Below are 21,855 nucleotides of genomic sequence, written 5' to 3'. Positions count from 1 at the left end.
TGCTATTGTTTGGGGTGACTCAATATGGCAGCAAGCTCCACCTACTGGCTTCAGGCCAGATAATGGGCCAAGCACACACCCGCCATCTACTGCCAATTAAACCTCCTTGACTAAAGCACTGTTCTACACAGAAAATGCTTATGAAAATTACACTCTAAGGCAGAGGTTCTCAACCCAGTCCTCACATCCAGCCAATCAGGTTTTCAGTATACCTACAATGAATATACATCAGATAGATCTGTGAGGCAGTGCATGCAAATTTGTCTCATGTATATTTATTGTGGATATCTTAAAACCAGACTGACTGGGTATACCCTGAGGACTGGTTTGAGAACCCCTGCTCTAAAGGGAAAATTTTATAAACAATTATTTTGCATGTAAAGCATGGCTCATAAAAGTGCATCACCAAATATGTATGTATAAGTATGCATGCCAACACAATGGCATGAACTTATACTCGTGACACACGCTGGAGTTCCTGGGGGCACAGTTTGGGTGAAGTGGGGGTAGATTTGCGATGTATACATGTATTTTAATAAATACACAAGTATATGCAACAACAATGACTGCAAAGAAACTTTATCTTATCAGCACTTATCTGATCATACCAGCTACTTATATGTCCGAAACAACCAACGCGATCACATAAGGCTCAGAAAGTGATTGCATGGATTGGTTCTGAAATATAATATAAGCAGCTGGAATGATCAGATAATTTCATGGTGAGCTCGTTTTGGGGTTTTTTTCACAATAATCCAGAGCATTTTCTCTTTTGTACCAGAGTTGTTTCCTGTGCCTCATTTATACTTTTGTGATATCTGAATATCTCTATCGTATCTCTCCCTTCTCTTATGTTTCTTCTCTAGAGTATACATGTTCAGGTAGGCGTGTGGTGATGCCTGATTACCGCCACGCTATTAAATTTAAAAATATTTGGATGTACAAGTTATACTGTTTTGTGTTAATGGGTTATGGCTAGCATGCTGGAATGTTAATAAAACTAATTGAAAGTTGAAGGGGCATGTGGGATACTAAGATGAAGAGGAATATAAGTTGAAAGGGGTTTCTCACATGCAATGTTTTCTTTTTGCACTGTGTCGTCTTAGTGTTGTACTTGGAATCACTCCTGATAGAGCGATGCTGTATCACCATGGAGGGTTGGAAGGGTGGAGGGGGGAACAATGGAAAATGTGATGACAAACCTCATTGTATTTACTGTGTAAAAGTTTGGTGAATCCAGCACTTTGTACAGCTGGATTTACAGATGTATATGTTACTATGGAGTCATCAATAAAAACGTTGGAATATAAATTTAAAAATATTTCCAGTGCGCCAGAAATGGTGGGCGCTTCAGCCAGAACTACCACTGGTGGCTGTGTTGGGCCAGCGGTAATTCCGGGATAGCATGCAGTAAGCCTGCGTTGGGCTTACCGATGCTTTGTAAAAGGGCCCCTTACAGTTATAAGAGAGACCCAATGAAAGAGATGTGTTTATTTTTCACCTGTTTTGTAACAGCCTAAGTCATCGACTATGCTGGTGGTGAAGAAGTTCGCTGAAGGCTCTTTTTATTTATACTTATATATTTGATTTTATCATTTTTTGCAGCTTATGTTTTGGTGTACATACTGGTTATTGATAGTGTATCCACTCAGAGTGCTAGCCCCTCCCACTCAGCCAGTGACCCCACCCATACCGAACAGTATTATATTTCAGCTTACTTTAATAATCAATAACAATATTGGAATACAAGAAGACTATAAAGCTCGCCTACTTTTGCTATAATAGACGTGTATACTTCTCCAACTTGCTGCAATATACCCTGTGTACGATGCCATATGTATACAAATAAATACAATAAATATAAATATATGCATTTGAACAATTACCAAAACCAAATAACATATCGAAAATATATATTAGCTACATTGATTTGTCAATTTATCACTTGCAACACCACATTGCTACTTCATTTCAAAATATTAGCACAGATACAGTAAGCAAATGTGGTGCACAGAAAATTTAATTTTTTTTCAAGTGTAAGATTTTATTGCACAACTGTACTATTTAACAAATGAAAAGGAAGTGTGCATATGGCCCATCTAAAGTGCTACTTTTCAGACAAACACATGGCACAGCCATAAACTCCATACTGGACTAACATTTCAGCTGTTAAGCATCCAAGCTCAACTACTGTCATTAATGTTGACTGCAAGCATCTATAGCATATGTGCTGTGCTTCACAAACAGATGACATTTTCATTAAGTATTGCACAAACCATTTTCTCATATATTTGGAATATTTACAGTGAGAGCGGAGCTACTATCCTCAGCTCATAGAAATCATCATCATCATTTCATTTTCACTCCGTTCTTCAAACCTCCCTGAGTCCAAATCCACCTGTCTTGTAGATTTTGACGTCAGAAAGCCAAAAATCTGAAGTTTACACATCCTGAAAGAAAGAAAAGTCAAGGCACAGTCCAGTTTTAAGATTCCTTTTGTTTCAAGTCATTGCACTTCTGCTTCCACTGATCCACTGGATGTGCCATGTTCACGCTCGCTAACTGCATGCCTCAGTGAATCTGCTCCCAGATATGCCATAAAAAGTTCTGTCCGACGACGCAGCAACTGCATAATGTCCTCTGCCAAACTCTCTGCGTTTGAATACCGAACCTTCTCAAAGTCAAAAATGTCTTTGAGGAAATAAAGTGCTTGATCCTAAGTAAACGAAAATAAAATGTATAACTAGTGTTTATTTTCAGTAACATCATTTTTATATATTAATGCACTTAGAGGTTGTTTTACTAAAACTTGCTGGAATCTGGGCTTAGTATGCGGTAAGGCGGAATTTTACTGTGCACTAAACCCAGATTTAACGCAGCACACTTTGGGAGGACTTTTAAAATATATTTTATTGCAGTTCATATGCTAATGTTGTCCTTCATGTGTAATACCTACATACGGTTAAGGCGGGAACACTTACCTCCTCCTATTTAGGAGACACTAAGCGTTCCCGCATTAGCCAGTTAGTGCACGGTATACATAAAGCACTTGCTGGTTAATGCTTCCAGGCCTACACTCTGCCCATGACACGCTCCCTCCAAAAATATTTCTAAAAAATCAGCAAAGCACGGGTTAACACACGCAAACAGGCAATATATTGCAAAACATTTTAATGTGTTTCTGCAATAGCCTGGTTGCATGCATTAATGGCACATTAAGGGCTTAACGCCCTTTAGTAAAAAGGACCCTTAGTTTACTAAATCCATATAATGGTTTAATAAACAAACATTTTATTAATGCAAGTACCCAAGTTGAACATATGCAGTGGCATAATAAGCATGAAAATGTGCAGCAATTTTCTATAGGTATGCATACATTCTCTAGATCCTAGGGGTGCACAGTGTCATTTTTTGTTTTGGTTTATTTGTTGTTTGTTTTTTAAATGTAATTTCTTGCTTGCTTCATTTATTTGATAACAAGTAAAATAAAAAAAAAAGTAATAAAAAAAAAACAACAAGAACAACTGCAAAATCAAAAAATGTTGGCTCCAGCTCAGGTCCACCCCACTTCCCTTTGTGCCCAAAAAGCAAGAACGCCTCCTCTCCCCAACAACCCTCAGATGCACCCCTTCACCACAGCATCTTCACACTGTTATATATTTGGGCAGCAGCAACCCCTAGTCACGTCTGTTTCACTAGGGTAATAAGTAAATGGCACTGGGTGACCTGAGGCTGAAGACACAAATTCTACATACAACAAAATGTTGGACAGCAAAATGGTGTCACTCTTGGGGTTTTTTTAGTGAACCACAGAAGCAGCAAACAGACTGGGGATTGTTCCTGACCAATTCACACTCACAGATGGGATAAGAAGTGGTTGAGGGGTTGGGAGACCAAGGGGCAATTTATTTTTGGGGTGTTTGGGTGGGCAGAAAAGGTGCCAGAACATACAACCCTTAATTTCACATTTCCTTTTTTTTTTTCTGTTTTATTTCATCTTGAATGAATAAAATGAAAAGAAAATATTACTGAAGAACTGAACAAAACATTTTTTTTTTAAGCTCACAACCCTATCAGGAGGCTCCAGGGAAGGAGGGAGCTCCAGAGGTACATTTTGTTTGTTTGTTTCTTTTGTTTTAAAGGAAAAAAATAGTAGAAAATAAAACAAATTATAAAGTACAAACTCCTCCATAGCCTGCCTTCTGCTTCTGGTCCTTCCCTGACCACGGAAAGTATGAACATGGTCCCTGAAGACTCTTCTAATTGCTAATGCAGCTTTTCATCCACAAAAGGTTGTCCACCACCACTAGGGAACATTCTTTCCTCTGTACGAGTTTACTGCCTGGTTTATAACTTAGAGATATCTAAGGGGTCCTTTTACTAAGCCGCGTAGGCACCTACGTGCGCCCAACGCGCGTCAATTTTGACTTACCGTCCGGCTATCACGTTGCCCTTGCAGTAATTTCATTATTGACGAGCGTCAGCTATGCGTGACGGCAAATACTTTTCTTTTCTGGCGCGCGGGCAGTAATTGGCATTTTATGCATGTAGACCATTACCACCCGGCTACCGCTGCTAGGTCAATGGCTGGCAGTAAGGTCTCAGACCCAAAATGGACGCGCGGCAATTTTCATTTTGCCGCACGTCCATTTTCGGCAAAACTTTTTTAAAAAAGGCAATTTTTTTACAGGTGTGCTGAAAAATGATTCTGCGCACACCCAAAACATGCGTCTACACTACCACAGGCCATTCTTCAGCACGCCTTTGTAAAAGGGCACCTAAATGACTATCATATCAAATGCCTCCATCTCTCTTCTCAAAAATCGGAACCAGAGGGTAGTGAAGTGCAAACAAAATATAGACAGAAGATTGACGCCACATTTAGAAAACTTAGAAAATTCTTTATTTAGTTATTCACTATTATGTGATTTGAGCACTTCTGTGTGGTTTTGTGAAAGATTTGTAAACAATATATAAATATAAAAACCACGGAGAAGTTCTATGATTGAGATGCTCAGCCACACTTAGAGATGTAAATCACTTGTGTGTAGTCTCGCTTGGGTGAGTTAATACTCCGAGAACTCTCCAAATCTATTCAAAAATTTGTTACTTATTTGTTTTCTAAGTGTGGGGTCAATCTGTCTTTCTCCAAATCCCAGCCCTCTTTTGTACATGCCATCTGTGTAGGAGGGGTTATTCTGTACTCTTCCTGGATTTGGGTTTCAGCTGAATCATCTTCACAGTAGACTACTGGTTTTTACAGCTTCATGTGCCCTCCTACAATATAGGCTATGTCTTTCTCCTGACTTTTAACAACACAGTGGTCTAACACCACACACTTTCCTAATATTGCAGTGTATTGGTATAGTCTTTCATTAGCTTCTGTGGAGTCATGTTGAATGATGATGGCATGGAGTTCTATCTCGTGGCCATTTTGGGGTATCTGTGAAATTGAGCAGTTGTCGAGAGCCTGGTTTCTAGTAAGTAGGCATGAAAGTCGCAATAAAAATCTAACATTATTGGCATTATGTAAGCCACATTGAGCCTGCAAAATAGGTGGGAAAATGTGTGATACAAATGTAACAAATAAATAAATTAGTCCAGTCGCAGCAGAAGTGAGGGAGTGAATTGGAATGGTAACTGAATTATTTTTTCTTTGATGCCCTGAACCTCTGGAGAAATATAAACTGCATATAGATGTCAGCGAAGGGCTACCCTGTATTTGTTCACACCGGAGCCTGCAAAGGCCTCTCCGGTACTATGTAAGCCACATTGAGCCTACAAATAGGTGGGGAAAATGTGGGATACAAATGTAACAAATAAATAAATCTTCTATCTATATTTTGTTTCCACTTCACTACCCTCTGGTTCCGATTTTTGATATTTAATGATTTTTACCAGGAAGTTAATTCTGGGATACATTTTTGATTAGCTGGTCCATCTCTCTTCTAACATATATGTAAAAACATTGCCTCATATAACAGGACCTTTTTTTTTTAATTTATAGAAGTCTTTATTTGGTATTGAGAGACATAACATGAAGAAAAGAAAAAATAAACATCAGCCCACAAACGGCTGCGTACAGTTCAACAAAGGAGGTAAACAGCCTCCAAAAAGCATTAACAATGCGCAATTAACTCTCAAACCATATACACTATTTTTCCTTTGTGAATGATCGTGGGGTCCTGTGAGATATTTTGACATAGTTTGCAGCTGGATATATTGCAAGGACCCCACAATCATTCACAACGGAAAAAATATTAAACATTAAGGAATATTTCACATGCTTATCTTCCAATGTGGTATATATCATTCAGTGTAAAAAGTGCGATGAACACTGCTACATTGGAGAAACAAGTCAGATGCTAAAGAGGAGATTTAATTTACATAGATATCATATGAAAAATGCCAGTACAAACAAAGATGTCACACCTGTGGGACAGCACTTTACAAAACCAGAACACTGTACCAGTGATTTCATGGTAAGGATCCTGAAAGGGAACTTTAAAACAATACAGGAAAGTAAGACCTTTGAAGTCAAAATGATTAAATATTTTGACACCCACCAGACAGGACTTAACAAAGATCTGGGTTTTCTAGCCCATTACAAAGCATAAAATTGTATTGCCTTGTAAATTGTATTGCTCTCCTGTCTCCCTCTCACCTATCCACTCCCATCCTGTTAGACTGTCACTGAAATGCTTTGATGTTTCACTCATATATACTGTCATTTACAAACTTTTGCTTATTTCCGATCTGACGAAGCAAGGCAACCTTCGAAAGCTAATCAAGAAATGTATTGTTATGTCCAATAAAAAAGGTATCATCTTATTTTCTTTTCCATGTTTTATTTTGTTTTATTTCTACTGATTACCTTTAAACGTGGACTAACAGCTACCACACCTCTCTATGGAGGAAAAAGAAAACCTCCAGAAATGGCTTGTACGGCGATAACCCGGTGGTAATCGTGAATCGCCACGAGCTGCCTGGCTACCGCCAGGTTAGCATGAAAGCCCTTATCACCACCTCAATGGGTGGTAGTAAGGGCTCCCCGCCACGTGACCATGTGGTAAGAGTTCTCTTACAGCATGGCTATTTGTGTCTGGGGGCATTTTTACCCACTGTGCTAAAAAAGACCCTGGTGCGTGGGAAAAACAGCCCCCCACCGCTAGTGCAGGGCCCTTTTTCCCGCAGCTTGGTAATACCTTGTCACCTTGCATTGGTCTCTTACCAAATGGGAGGATAGGGGAGGGTGGGGATGACATGTCACATACATGGGGTCGATGAGCAGACAGTTGTGGTGCCAGATGATGTACTCACAGTGAATTATGGAGATATGAAATGACGTGCCTTGTAAGGTGGGGTGGGGGGAGTTGGGGAGCCATTTCTTATGTTTGGGTAAGCAGGAGGAAGATGAAGGTGCTACACGATACCTCCAAAAATGCAGAGTGAAGTTTAACTTGCACATGACCCTGACAGGCATTCAGGGAGAGGGTACGATGCCATATATGATGTGCACATAGGTGCAGAGAAGTACGGAGTTGCATGACTGATTCATGGGGAGGTGGAGAAGGGTGGGAGTGGTATGTGAGGTGACCTGGGAGGTGACAGGAATGTGGGTGTACTATGATGTGCTCTTAAAGGCAGAGGGAAAGAGGTAACACTAACCCCACAACAGGCAGGTTTTCAAGCTATTTACAATGAATATGTATGAGATAAATTTGCATACACTGGAGATTCAGTATATGTAGATTACTATAATGAATATTTGTTGTAGATAGCCTAAAAACCTGACTGGTTGTAAGCAGGGGCGTAGCCAAACCTTACGGTGGGAGGGGGCCAGAACCCGTGGTTGGGGGCATATTTTGTGTGCTACCACCCCCCCACCGCCACACCTTGCTTCGCCTCTCCTCTCCCCCCCGCCACCGCCTCCACGCACCCCCCCTCGCCTCGCAAATACCTTTGCTGGTGGGGGTCCCCAACCCCCACCAGCCGAAGCCTTCCTTCAGCGCCGTCTCCAGCACAGCCACGTTCCTGCCCTGCTCTTCCTGCTCCTCCTGTCCTGTGCACGCTGACGCTCCTTCTCAGTTTCACGTAAAGGAGTGTCAGCATGCACAGGACAGGAGGAGCAAGAAGAGCAGGGCAGGAACGCGGCTGTGCCGGAGACAGCGCTGAAGAAGGCTTCGGCTGGCGGGGGTTGGGGACCCCTGCCAGCCAAACCAGGGGCCCGGATATAATTTGCGGGGGCCCAGGCCCCCGTGGCCCCCTGTAGCTACGCCTCTGGTTGTAAGCTCATATGGACAAGTTGTGTAACTATTGCTCTATACAACCTGAACTTTCTAAACTGGAAAAAAAAGCATGCTGCACTGTGGAGATAGAATTTATAAAGATGCTTACAAAGCTGAGAATGAGAAATTTGAGTATGGATATTCTCTTTTTGTACAGTTTTGTTTTGTAATCATATGCTACCCTCCTGTCCCTCTAGCGAGTCCAGTGCTGGAATGAACACCCAAGGAGCAGGAGGAAGGATGTTGTGTCTCTGGCTGTATGAATAACTCTGAAGGACTGCTCTTTTATGTTCAAGGCTGCTGTGATTTCTGATTTGGCCTTAACACACAGTCCAGTCAGTGTAATCATTGAACCTGGTGCTCTACTGGGAACAAAAGCTTATATCAATGGATGACTCACATGAAAATATTAGATCGTTAACTGAAGAATCTGGAAAATTAGTAAGTGTGAAAATATGGCAATCTATAGTCTATCCCATCTTAGTTAAGATAAAGTCTGATCTCCTCTAAGCGCTGACTCCCTGAATTATCATTAGAAGCCTCCCCGTGATGATACAACAAAGTATTGGATAAACATTAGAACACGAGAACTGCCATACTGGGTCAGACCAAATGTCCATCCAAGCCCAGCATCCTGTTCCCAACAGTGGCCAATCAAGGCCTCAAGTACCTGGCAGGATCCCCCTAAGTAGCAAGATTTTATGACGGGTGAATACCGGGTGTTTATATTGGGTTTTGGGGCACTTCTGTTAGACTTGGTCTCAGTGGCCATAAAACCAAGGCACATGGGATAGGGCTTTATTTAACTGGATTGATGGATGGTGCTGTGAACTATTGTACGTAATAGACAGGGGGGATGTAAGGGTGGATAGGGATAGCTGGCTGAGGAGAGAAGATAATAATTTTATTCAGTCTTTGTTACTGTTTTACATTTCTTTTTTGTGTTTAATAACAAAAAAAAGATTCAAAGCATAAAACTAGGGTGGGATTTGAGCTGAGCTGGAGGCAGGGCTTGAAGTTATCCCTAGAGCTGCAATATTCAACCAGTATATAAATAACTTAGCTGGTTAACTCCAACCACAGAAACATCAGAAATAATGTTACACGGATAGGTTATACATATAACTTTTTGTGGCAGGCTCCTGGATATTAAAACCACTGGGGCCGATATTCAGACGGTAGGAGTTTGACCAACTAACTCCTGTGGTTGGCGCTAAGCCCTGATATTCAACGCCGGGCCATTTCTGGTGACCAGCATTGAATATCCGCTTTATTTTTGGCCGGTTTAAAGATAACCTGCTAAGTCAGTATTCAAACTTTTAAACTAATCAAAGATATACCAGATTTTCAGGCTGCCAAAAATGGCGGTGAAACCTAGTTTAAATATCGGCGGATAGCCGGTTATGTCGGCCAATATAACCAGCTATCCAGTAGCTGTTAACCAGGGATATTCAGTGGTGGATAACCGGTTATCCCTTACTGATTATCGGTAGATAGCCGGTTAAGCGCTATTTAACCAGTCAGCAGCCATTCTGACTGGTTAAATCTCGCTGAATATCGGGAGGGGGAGACTATATCTAGTATGCATGAAATGTTTTATTGAAAAACTTACAAATGCCAAATAATGAACAAAAGAGCATACCTACAAATGTGAAAAGAAAATAGATAAAAGTTAGATTAAATACCTTAAAGAAGCAGCACAAATCATGGAAAGAATTTTTAGGCCCTAGGAAGCCCCATGCCAAAATAGGACTGAGCTGATCACAAATGGCATAGAAGTGTGCAAAGAAGCCATCTGGTACCTGAGAAACATCACAGAAGGGAGAAAATTGTTTCATGAATATATATATGCAGAATTGTGGGTAGAGTTCAGATAGCTATACTGGACATGGACAAAACTGGACTGTGGTACCTTTTATTGGACGAACAAACGGCATGAGCTAAAGTTGATAGTTTACACAATCTTTCAGACTACATAGGACTCCCCTTTTGGTCACATTAAAGGCCAATTTGAATATGGATACTGCTTGTTCTCTCCAGTGATCCATAGGGAAGGCCAAAAGGATTGTTTGTGTAGGACTGAACACAAAAGTTAACCACTGCACTCCAGCTTTTCAAGATGTGCTTTCTGCAGGACTAGAAATGTCCTGACAGAATGTCCATAGGGAAGTTTGTGATCAGCTTTTGTTACAGTGTGAACAGAATTGGACTTCCTGAATACACTAATGTCTCTTGGAATAGAACAAGGAAATTGATTGGTCCGGGTTTATGTAATACATAACCCTGGTTCTTGCATCTCTTCAAAACCAACACTAGTGAATTGAACGAAAGAGCAATTTTTCATTTGGTAGGGCTGTACTTCCCAAACTTTAATCCAATATGACCCCATTTTAATATTTAAAAATTCACGTCAACTCAAGTGATAATGAAAACAAGATAGCAGACATCCCCCCTTCCTCAATCACTTCCTCTTTCTCACACTTATCCAAAGCAAGAAGGCAGAAGCAGTCAGAACAGAGCTCTGTGTAAGTGTGCGCTTACAGACCCCAGTACTGTGCAAGGGTTTCTAGTCTAACAGGAAGCCCCATACAGGAGGAAACAAAAGGACTAGCCATGGGTCACAGTAGAAGTCAATACTGAAGGAGCTTAGCTCTGTTTCTGTGACCCCATTTGGGGCTCTAGCCCACAGTTTGGGAACCACTAGGCTAAAGACATTTTTCGACTGGTTGTGAATTTGACATTCAGGGCTCCAACTGACTTGTTTGGAAGTCAGTGATATTATTATTATTACATTTGTACCCCACGCTTTCCCACACAATGCAGGCTCAATGCGGCTTACATGGAGCAATGGAGGGTTAAGTGACTTGCCCAGAGTCACAAGGAGCTGCCTGTGCCTGAAGTGGGAATCGAACTCAGTTCCTCAGTTCCCCAGGACCAAAGTCTACCACCCTAACCACTAGGCCACTCCTCCACTGATAAGTTGAGCTAGATAATATATGACTAGGATAAAAGAAGGTAGACAGGATAGGATAGTGTAATTTGGGAGAAAGGGTAAGGAGGGATACAATTAAGGAGAGATGGAAAGAGAAGGATGGGAGGTTGGTATTTAAGTCAGAACAGAATTGGGGGTGGAAGTTGGCGAGATTTGTTCCCATATTTACTCTAAAGCTATGACATTTGGCGACACATATACAGTAGAAATGTTGTGAGTCTGCCTTGCACTTTTGTTTCTTTAGTAATGTTTGTAATGATAATGTTACTTGAGTTTGTATCTTTGACATTTTTGTTCTAGCTCCCAAGCCTCCAGTAGGAACCACTTCCGAGATGGAACTGTTTTTTTTTTTACTTTATTCATTTGGATTTAGCTCACACCTTTTCAGTAGTAGTTTAAAGTGACTTTACATTCAGGTGCACTAGGTATTTCTTTGTCTCTAGAGGGGTTACAATCTAAGGAGCTCTTTAATTAGTGATTGCTGAATGCTAAATACTGTGTATCCTATTTTATACCTATGGGCCATGTAGTATGTAGCACACGCTAATGTCCGTTACCACACACTAAGCTTTAGTAAAAGGGCCCCGAAATTTGTATTCTGTGGTTAAAATTAAAGTGGTTTACATACTATATACAGTACTTAATCCAACAGTCAAAGAGCAGTCCCAGATGGGCAATTTAAAAAGTGATTTTCTTTATCAATACAGTTACTTTATCAGTTACTTTTTAAAATATTATTGTACTCAAGGGAAGTAGATACCATGAAGTATGGAGATGAGCTCTTTATGTGTAGGGAGGGAGGGGGGAGGGAAGTAGAATTAGATAGGGCAATATTAAATAATGCACAATATGAATTACTATTTGAATTCAATACTTTATTTTGCTATTCATTTAAAAATACAAACATTTAGTTTACAGTAACAAAGGTTTGAGGGGATGTTGGGAGAAAATTGGAAAAAGCTTGATAATAGAAGTTAATTATTTATTCATATAAGCATGTTATTTAAATTATCATATATTGAATCATTTCTATGTTTAACATGCTGAATCATCAATAAAAACTGTTGAAACATAAAATATTATTGTACTCCTTGATTTTTTGGTTCGGTTTGAGGCCTCCAGCACACATTTTCCATTGAATGCTTTCTTTACTGCCACATTATCACAATGCAGTATTAAGGCCAGATATGAGTGAATCAGACTACATATATGGGTTTTCATTAAGTTATGGTTATTTATCAGAAAAAAATGTCTTAACATTTCCACAGAAAACATACCTTCATCTGCTGCCTTTTTTGCTTCAGTACCGACCAGCAGCTTGAAGCTACAGCCTAAAGAAGAAAATATCAGCAAAGAGAGAGATTTTCCCACATCATAACCAAAGCAACCTCCTGCCTAGAAAATCAACAGTATAAGGCAAGAATCCAAGTTCAAGAACTGCATTACTTTCACTTTATTGAAACCCCCCTAGCAGGGGTGGTGGTGAAGACTGCAGGGTTGATGTCAACACTTAGAAGACTTTTTAGCTCAGCCTTTCCAAGTTTAGAGAATTTATTGCCATCTGAATGATGGGAAAAAGATCTAACTAAATTCTGAAAACGTTTGAAAATGTAGCTATTTAACAGATATCATTAGTAAAATTGATGTCAGTTTTGCTTCATGATGTCAAATTGGTTTTAATTTGTTACCACTGGGTTGTTGTGGACTTATTTTATGTGGATTTCTCCACTCATTATTTGAATTATTTTGAGCCCTAGGTTAAAATTATATATAAAAACCTTTGAGCTAATATTCAGAGGGCGGAAGTCAGCATTTTTTTTAAACGCTGACCAAGGCTGGCTAAATTATAGCTGGATATTAAGTGCCAGGTCAAGAGTTTGATGCCTGAATTTATGTGGGTCCCGCCTGAGACCCGCATAAAGTGAGCAGTGTTCCTCCTAGACCTCCTACCGTACAATACTGATCCCCCCCCCAGGTCTATCTTTACCTTCCCTGGTGGTCGAGTGGGTCTTCAGGGCAGTAGTGAACCCCACTCGCTTCTGTCCCTAGCGGCTGCAGCTTTAAAATGTCGGCCATGACTCTAGCAGACTCTAGCAGTAATCTCGCGGTACTACTGCTAGAGGTCACCAATCCATATATGGAAAGCTGGCCTCCAGCAAGAGTAGTGCTAAGTTGCGGCCTCCATTTTAAAACTGCAGCCGCTATGGGCAGGAGTGGGATTCGCTCCTGCCCCGAAGATCCACTTGACCATCATGGAGGTAAAAGTAGGCCCGAAGGAGCCTAATGACACCTGGGGAGTGGAGATTAGTATTGGGGAGGGGACATCGGTATCGGGGGGGCATTTGTAGTGGTGGTAGGGTTCGGCGGGGTAGGGCCGATCATGTTGTGGAGGGGATCGGGAGGGAGGGGAGCATTTTTTTTGGCAGGCAGGACACTACTGAGAGTTATGTGGGTGTCAGCTGATATCCAGTGCTGACATCCACAAAACTAAGTGACCAAAGTTAGGACTGCTTTTTGTGCGGTCCTATTTGGTCGCTTAGCTATGTGGGTGCTGTCACTGAATATTGCTGGCACTCATATAGCTGCTAACTCCTCCCCAACTCTGCCTCTCAAATGCCCCTCTCTGGCCTACCTAACATATGGCCGTTCAGACCCAATATTCAGTGGCACTGCCTGATTAAATACCGCTGAATATTGATGCCCAGGCCGCTGAGCATTATTTAAGCAGGCAGCAGTCTCTCCTGCCCGCTTAAATCGCTTTCAATATCGGGCAGTATGTTTATTATTATTGTTATTTACTAAGGTTCAGGATGTGGTAATGTACATTATTTACTGTGGTTGCTCTTCTTTCTAATGAGGCTTACGCACTTAGAACATGCAATAGCGCTTGCCGTACCTTAGTAAAGAGATCCCCAGAACAATAACAGAATTCTAGAAGGTAAGAATACAGAGGATCCTAAAGCATGACAGGGAAAGCATTACAAACTGATTTTTCCCCAGCTTAGAAGCAGCCGTTCCAAGAGTATGTATGTGCCAAACTGAATGCTTTGGAATCAGAAATACTTCAGATGGAAAATACGGAATTCTTTTTTTCTTTGCAATTTCAGTAGTGCCAAACTTTAAATAGTTTGGGGCATGGTTCAGCAATTTGTCCAAATAAGGACTCGAGTCATACAAAATAAGAAAAACAGAAGCAAATTCTTGCACAGAGCCTGTCATAAATCTTCAAGGGAAGAGAATGTTAGTACAGGAATGAGTGCCAAATAGATATTGCTGAGAAAGCTGGTAGACTGGATAGCAACCTATCCAGAGGAAGCAAGGTCCCTCCCTTTCAAGGATAGGCTGCTGAATGAACATTGTGAAAAAAATCACATTATAGTGAACTGTGCTGTGGTTATAGGTTAGCAATGGCAGTCAATCAATATTTCAAGACTAGATGCAGTCATGAATCTCGAGCCAGGGCTGGAGCTCTAGCTGTACATAACACTCAAACATTAGTTGTTCATCAGTTGGCTCCATAAGCCTGTAAAACACTCAGAACTGTGCAGATGATAAAGTAAGAAATATACAGGAATACACTAGATTCCGCAAAATCCTCAAATCGTTCCTATTCAAACAAACCCTCACAAAGAATGACCATATCTCAAACAATTAATTATTACCTGAATTGGTTATTACTCTATTTACCGTTAACTTTCTCTTTGCTTCATGTACAATTTCTCATTCATAATAGATTTTCTAAATGTTAAACATCCATAGTTATCCCAGTATATTTATGATACTGTATTGTAAAATTGGATTCTTACAACAAATTACTTTCTTATGCATTATTCTTTATTATGTATCCTATACTGTTTATTGTAAGCCACATCGAACTCAAACTTGTTTGGGATAATATGGAATATAAATGTCACAAATAAATAAAGTACTTTTCCACAGCTTGAGATTTTTGTCTGAGTTGATCACCTCCAAAAATAGGTTTGCAAACAAAACAAAAGAAAACAAGTTCCCCCCTCCCCAACTACTGACACCAACAGTATTGATTTAACAAGGTTCACTGAAAGAGTAAAGAACTTACTGTTTCCTTAAAGGAGGAGTTCAGCCATCTGTTATTTACCACATTCTGTATGGAAAAGGGCGGGTTTTCTAGATCTTCAAATGAATCCATTAATATAAAGTCCAAAACAATGTCATAGAAATTTAGTTTTTTAACCTGCATTAAACAAATTAAAAAATAGTTTTATAACAAAATTAACCTGTCTCTATTTACTATACAAGCATTAAAAAAAATAGCATTTGTATGCTACTAAAAATCACTGCTAAATGCTTAGAAATGATGGCACTTAGTTTAGAAACACTATTTGCATTTTATGCATTTCTACTGCATAAAAGTCTAAATCCTGATTTTACAAAGCTGGAATACATGTCCAAAACTGAAAAATGTGCATGTGGTGAGTGGGCGTGGTCTGGGTGTATTTTGCCATTTTACAAAGTAGAACATCCAACATATGAATGACTTCTGACAGCATTCTTAGACACATGGCCACACAGATCTTCCTTCAAAGGAGAGGAGTTGCCTAGTGGTTAGTGCAGTGGACTTTAAACCAAGGGACCCAGGTTCAAATCACACTTATTTTGTAATTGTCAGTCCTCCAGGAACAGAAAAATACTTACTGTACCTGAATGTACACCACTTCAATAGCTTTCAGGCTTGCCTGGTGGCTTATATACCCCCCCCCCCCCCCCCACACACACACACTTTGAATGGGCTGTGTCAGCATTACTGCACCGTGAGCCGCTAGCACGGCTTTGTAAAAGGGAGGGGATAGTTAAATACAGTAGGTATTTTTCTGTTTCTGGAGGACTCACAATAAAAAAAAAAAATAATAATAAAGTGGGATTTCAACCTGGGTCCCTTAGTTTAAAGTCCACTGTCCTCAGACTTACTTCCTGCTTTGCTAAGAATGCCTATAATACCTGAAGCTGTCATAGAGCCTGGGATCCCCTTTCAGTTTCACTTTGAGGGGAGAGGGAGGGGGACTAAGAAAGCAAATAGAATGTTAGGTATTATTAGGAAAGGAATGGAAAATAAAAATGAGGACGTTATAATGCCTTTGTATCACTCCATGGTACGACCGCACCTCGAATATTGTGTTCAATTCTGGTCACCGCATCTCAAAAAAGATATAGTGGAATTAGAAAAGGTACAGAGAAGGGAGACGAAAATGATAAAGGGGATGGGACGACTTCCCTATGAGGAAAGGCTAAAGTGGCTGGGGCTCTTCAGCTTGGAGAAAAGATGGCTGAGGGGAGATATGATAGAGGTCTATAAAATAATGAGTGGAGTGGAACGGGTAGATGTGAAGCATCTGTTTACGTGTTCCAAAAATACTAGGACTGGGGGGCATGTGATGAAGCTACAAAGTAGTAAATTTAAAACGAATCGGAGAAAATATTTCTTCACTCAACGTGTAATTCAACTCTGGAATTTGTTGCCAAAAAATGTGGTAAAGGCGGTTAGCTTAGCAGTGTTTAAAAAAGGTTTGGCCGGCTTTCTAAAGGTAAAGTCCATAGACCATTATTAAATTGGACTTGGGGAAAATATTTCTGGGATAAGCAGCATAAAATGTTTTGTACTTTTTTGGGGGATCTTGCCAGGTATTTACCTGGATTGGCCACTGTTGGAAACAGGATGCTGGGCTTGATGGATCTTTGGTCTGCCCCAGTATGGCAATACTTATGTACTTATGACAGCAACCACTGGGGGATTATGGAGGTGTTATGCCTTAATCCCTCCAGTGGTCAGCTTATTATACCCTGGATGTCCTTTTTAGCCTTTGACATTTCTTTCCATTCAGTAATCGCTGTTTGATATCCTGATTTTGCGCCCTCCCTAATCCTGCCCAAAACATGCCCCCTTGCTATTTGGACGTACTGCAGTGTTGATGTCCCTTTTTCTGCGTTTACATAACCAGGATTTGGACATTTCAAGCATGTGGACATCCATATGCTTCGAAAATAAGCTCCACAGTATTCTATAAACTATGTATATACAGTAACTGGGATTCATGCCTATGGCCTGCCCATGCTCTGCCACATGTCTGTCCCTCTTGCAGTAGGCACTATGGAACTTATGTGCTACCTTATAGAATAGCACCTAGTACACTCAGGTGCATAACCTGTTGATTAATGGCACCTGGGATGTGCCTAAGTGGTGTGTACTTCTAGGAGCCAGCTCTGTGTGTGCTTGAGCACCCTCAATATTGAACAAACTCATTGACTACATCCAGGGAGAGGTAATTTCCATTGGGTGTAGCACCCCTAATAATTTTGAAAATTTGGCTCCTATGTGCCATTCTACAAAATTAATCTTCACATGTTATTTCATTAACAGAACAAATAAAAATAGAAAAAGGCAACTCAACAGCACTAAGGAAAACTACAGAGAGAAATATGCCAGATTACCTGTCTCTCACTGACAAAATCTCAATTAACATAAAGCTCGAGACAAAACTGTGTTCGCCCTGTTCTTTACAGGATTTTTGACGAGTCTTAATATGCACCGTGTTTCAATCTGAACCTTGATAAGGGTGCTTCTAAGCTGTGGTAAAATCTGCAATTTTGCCACAGCCCAATTTTCTGATGGAATGACTCACATGCTAAATCAAAGTCTGAGCTTCTGCTGCCCGGAGCTTGGCACATTCCAGGCACATTCCAGAGCAACACAAAGATAGTGGACCCAAAGTCAGGCTCGCTATCTTTTAATGGGGTCAGCGGAATAGGAAACCTGCCCCCAGTCCCTTTCCATCAAGTACAAGTCAATCTCCCTCAAACAAGAACCCTTACAATTCATGTTGCATACACTTACATGTTTGACATCTCATTATTACTAAACCTGTGCAGTATTAATAAAAAAATGCACGAGGGACAAATAGTGTACAAATGTGTCATTTAACACATGTTATTTGACAAAAATTGTGCATTATCCTCTTAATATACATTCATATAGGTTATTGTCCTTTTGTAATGTACTCCCAGTAATGACTGATCAAAAGCAAGAACCATCCAAAAGCCTTTCAGATATGTGAAATGGATTGGTGATCTCAGATTCAGATACCAATAGGCAAAAGTCCACTGGAATAAAGTCTACCATGACAACTGGGACCAACATCTTGGTGGGTAGCATGAGTATGGAAAAAGAACAACCTTCTCAGTGCCCAGTAATGAACCTTGTGAGCTAGTAAGAAGCACACTGGTAGGATAATATGAGAGCACTTGCAAAGTTCTTTGCTTCTGCTGAACTCAGATAAATTAAGGACTTTATGGGCCAATATTCAAAGGCACAAATAAAATGAGCATGTGGCTGCTAACTGGATATGTACTAGTGAGAAGATATTTGGAAGCACTAACCGAAGAAAGTCAATGAACATGTCCTATGACTTCCTCAGTATTATCCAGACAGCGCCAGGGCAGTCCATGGGCAGACACCGGGTACAGTTAGAGGTTATCTGGTTAGTGGTCATATTCACCACTGGATAACAAAAAGGTTGCCCTAACTTTATCCAATTAGCTATCTGGTTATCAGTCTGAATATTGTTGCTAACCAAATAGCGGACAGGACCTGGACTAACTTCGAGATACTATCGGAGGACACTATCTCCCAAACGCTCAAAAAATTTGCCAAATCACATTGCAGACTAGATATATGCCCAAACAACCTGATGACATCTGCTCCTCAACAATTCATAAACGACATAACGAAACACCTGAACCACATGCTACAAAACGGACTTTTCCCGAAGGAAAAAGGAAACATCCTACTCACCCCAATACCCAAAGATGCAAAGAAAAGCGCAAGTGAATTAACCAATTACAGACCAGTAGCATCCATTCCCTTAATAACCAAATTAACGGAATGATTAGTGACCAAGCAACTTACAAATTATCTAGACAAATTCTCAATACTTCACGACTCCCAGTCAGGATTTCAATCTAACCACAGCACCGAAACTGTATTAGTAATTCTCATGACTAAATTCAAACAAATGATTGCAACCGGTAATTTGATATGTCAAGTGCTTTCGACATGGTTGACCACGGAATTTTATTACACATCCTTGAATACTTCGGAATTGGAGGCAACATCCTCAATTGGTTCAAGGGTTTTTTAACCACAAGATCATACCAAGTGACATCAAACTCGACTATTTCAGCCGCATGGGTACCTGAATGCGGAGTACCACAAGGATCCCCCCTCTCGCCGACCTTATTCAACTTAATGATGATACCCCTGGCCAAACTACTAGCAAATCAAAACCTTAATCCATACATTTATGCAGATGACGTAACGATCTACATCCCATTCAAACAAGACCTAAAAGAAATTTCCAACGACATTAACCAAAGTCTTAACATCATGCATTCCTGGGTGAATGCATTTCGACTAAAACTCAATGCAGATAAAACCCAATGCCTAATACTCACCTCACAACACAACAAGAAAGAATTCACCGCCATTAACACACCAACTCTAAACCTCCCTATTTCAGAAACCCTAAAAATTCTTGGAGTCACCATTGATTGACATCTAACACTAGAGAACCACGCGAAAAACATAACCAAGAAGATGTTCCACTCTATGTGGAAATTAAAAAGAATAAGACCTTTCTTCCCAAGGAGTGTTTTCCGTAACCTAGTACAATCAATGGTGCTCAGTCATTTAGACTATTGCAACGCACTATATGCCGGCTGCAAAGAACAAATAATCAAAAAACTCCAGACAGCCCAGAATACAGCAGCTAGACTCATATTCGGCAAACCAAAATTCAAAAGTGCCAAGCCCTTACGAGAAAAACTACACTGGCTTCCACTCAAAGAACGCATAACGTTCAAAATATGCTCACTAGTCCACAAAATTATCCACGGAGACGCACCAGCATACATGTCAGACCTAATAGACCTGCCACCTAGGAACGCCAAATTATCATCTCGCACATTCCTTGATCTGCACTTCCCCAGCTGCAAAGGAATGAAATACAAAATAATGCACACGTCAAACTTTACCTTCCTGAGCACACAGTTCTGGAATGCACTACCACGCAGTTTGAAATCGACATTCGAAAGAACGAACTTCCGCATCCTACTGAAGACACATCTCTTCAATAAAGTGTACCACAAAGATCAAACAAATGAGAAAAGGCACAACTCGCATATACACTTCAGAACTTGATTCTTAATATCTGCTTGTACACTATGAAATCGTTTATTCTGTATGTTATACCTTCATCAAAATGGCCAAAATCCTGTAATATCAAATGTTTACTTATTAACTTTCTTCCACTAGTCATGATGAATTGTAAGCCACTTTGAGCCTGCAAAGAGGTGGGATAAGGTGGGATACAAATGCAACAAATAAATAAATAAATAGCACTTCCAAGTCGGTGCTGAAACTGGAGCTGGCTGGTATCTAGCTACTAGGCTGACTATTCGGTTTCATTTTAATCATGCTGACTGGCGATGCTAAATAATGGGTTTAGTTTTCAGTGCTATCAGTCCAGAAACCTTTCACAAGTCCTAGACCACTGCAACAATCGAGGAATGATGAAATTATATAGCAGCTGCACTCACCCCTCTAGCAAAAAGCTCTATTTTCGTACTCTCCCAGTGGTCCTTCTGCTCTAAAAAATAGATCATTTCATCAAAGATATCCTCAAACTTCTTTGGATTCTGTAAAAGTAAACCGATTATTTTCAAATGCACTTGAAATGAACATCACCTAAAAAAAGAAGCAACCTAGTCATTTATCTCACAACTCAAAACTTTCAAAAATTTTGCTTGCTCAGAAGGGTTTGTAATTGATCAGAACTAGGTCACCTGCACATGTGAAGGCCAATTCTATCATCTAGGCCAGCGTTTTTCAACCAGTGTGCCATGGTACATTGGTGTGCCACGGATGGTCAACAGGTGTGCCACGGGAGTTAAAGGTCATTTATTAGTAGGGCCAGCTTAATTTGTGCTGGAACAGTGTGTACCTTTTAAACGTTTCCTTCTCTCTAGCGGTCAGTGCCAGCAAGCAAGCAGCGATTCATACAGCGTGCTTGCGCCAACCCCGGAGCCTTCTCTCTGATGTAACTTCCTGCTTCCTCATAAGTAGGAAGTTATGTCAGACAGAAGGCTCTGGGGTTGGCACGAACAGCCTGTATGAATCGCTGCTTGCTGCTGCCGACCACAGGAGGCAAGAAAACTTTTAAAAGGTAGATGGAGGGGATGGTCAGAGACAAGGGAAGATGCCTGGTCACTGGCTGGAGAGAAAACAGGAGGGAGAGATACAGGACTATTTGTGAGGATGGAGGGAAGGGTGGAAGAGAAGGTAAATGCTGGACTATTTAGTGGGGGGAGAAGGTAAAATGCTGGACAATGTGTGGGGGTGCAGGTGGGGGAGGGAGAAGGGAACATGCTGGACCATGTGTGGGTGGGGTAGAAGGTAAAATGCTGGACCGTTTGTGAAGGTGTGCCATGACAATTTTAGCACCATGTAAATGTGCCGTGAGACAAAAAAGTTGTAAATCTCTGATC

General features: G+C 40.6%; 1 protein-coding gene across 1 annotated transcript in view; it reads right to left on the bottom strand.

Moving 5' to 3' along the window:
• Positions 1 to 223: 223 nt before the first annotated feature.
• The window catches only part of MIGA1 (mitoguardin 1), a 159,669-nt gene continuing 138,037 nt past the window's right edge, over positions 224 to 21,855 (bottom strand). Inside the window, exons 12-16 of the mRNA XM_030207037.1 lie at positions 20,908 to 21,006; positions 15,359 to 15,493; positions 12,558 to 12,611; positions 9,974 to 10,090; positions 224 to 2,716 (exon numbers count right to left, since the gene is read on the bottom strand). Coding sequence (XP_030062897.1) covers positions 2,507 to 2,716; positions 9,974 to 10,090; positions 12,558 to 12,611; positions 15,359 to 15,493; positions 20,908 to 21,006 — 615 coding nt within the window. The 3' untranslated portion in view covers positions 224 to 2,506. The remainder of the gene's footprint in view (positions 2,717 to 9,973; positions 10,091 to 12,557; positions 12,612 to 15,358; positions 15,494 to 20,907; positions 21,007 to 21,855) is intronic.

The sequence above is a fragment of the Microcaecilia unicolor genome, chromosome 6 (genome assembly GCF_901765095.1).
Source record: "Microcaecilia unicolor chromosome 6, aMicUni1.1, whole genome shotgun sequence".
NCBI classification, from domain to species: domain Eukaryota; kingdom Metazoa; phylum Chordata; class Amphibia; order Gymnophiona; family Siphonopidae; genus Microcaecilia; species Microcaecilia unicolor.
Note: the sequence above shows the minus strand (reverse complement) of the source record. Positions and strands in the feature narration are given on the sequence as shown.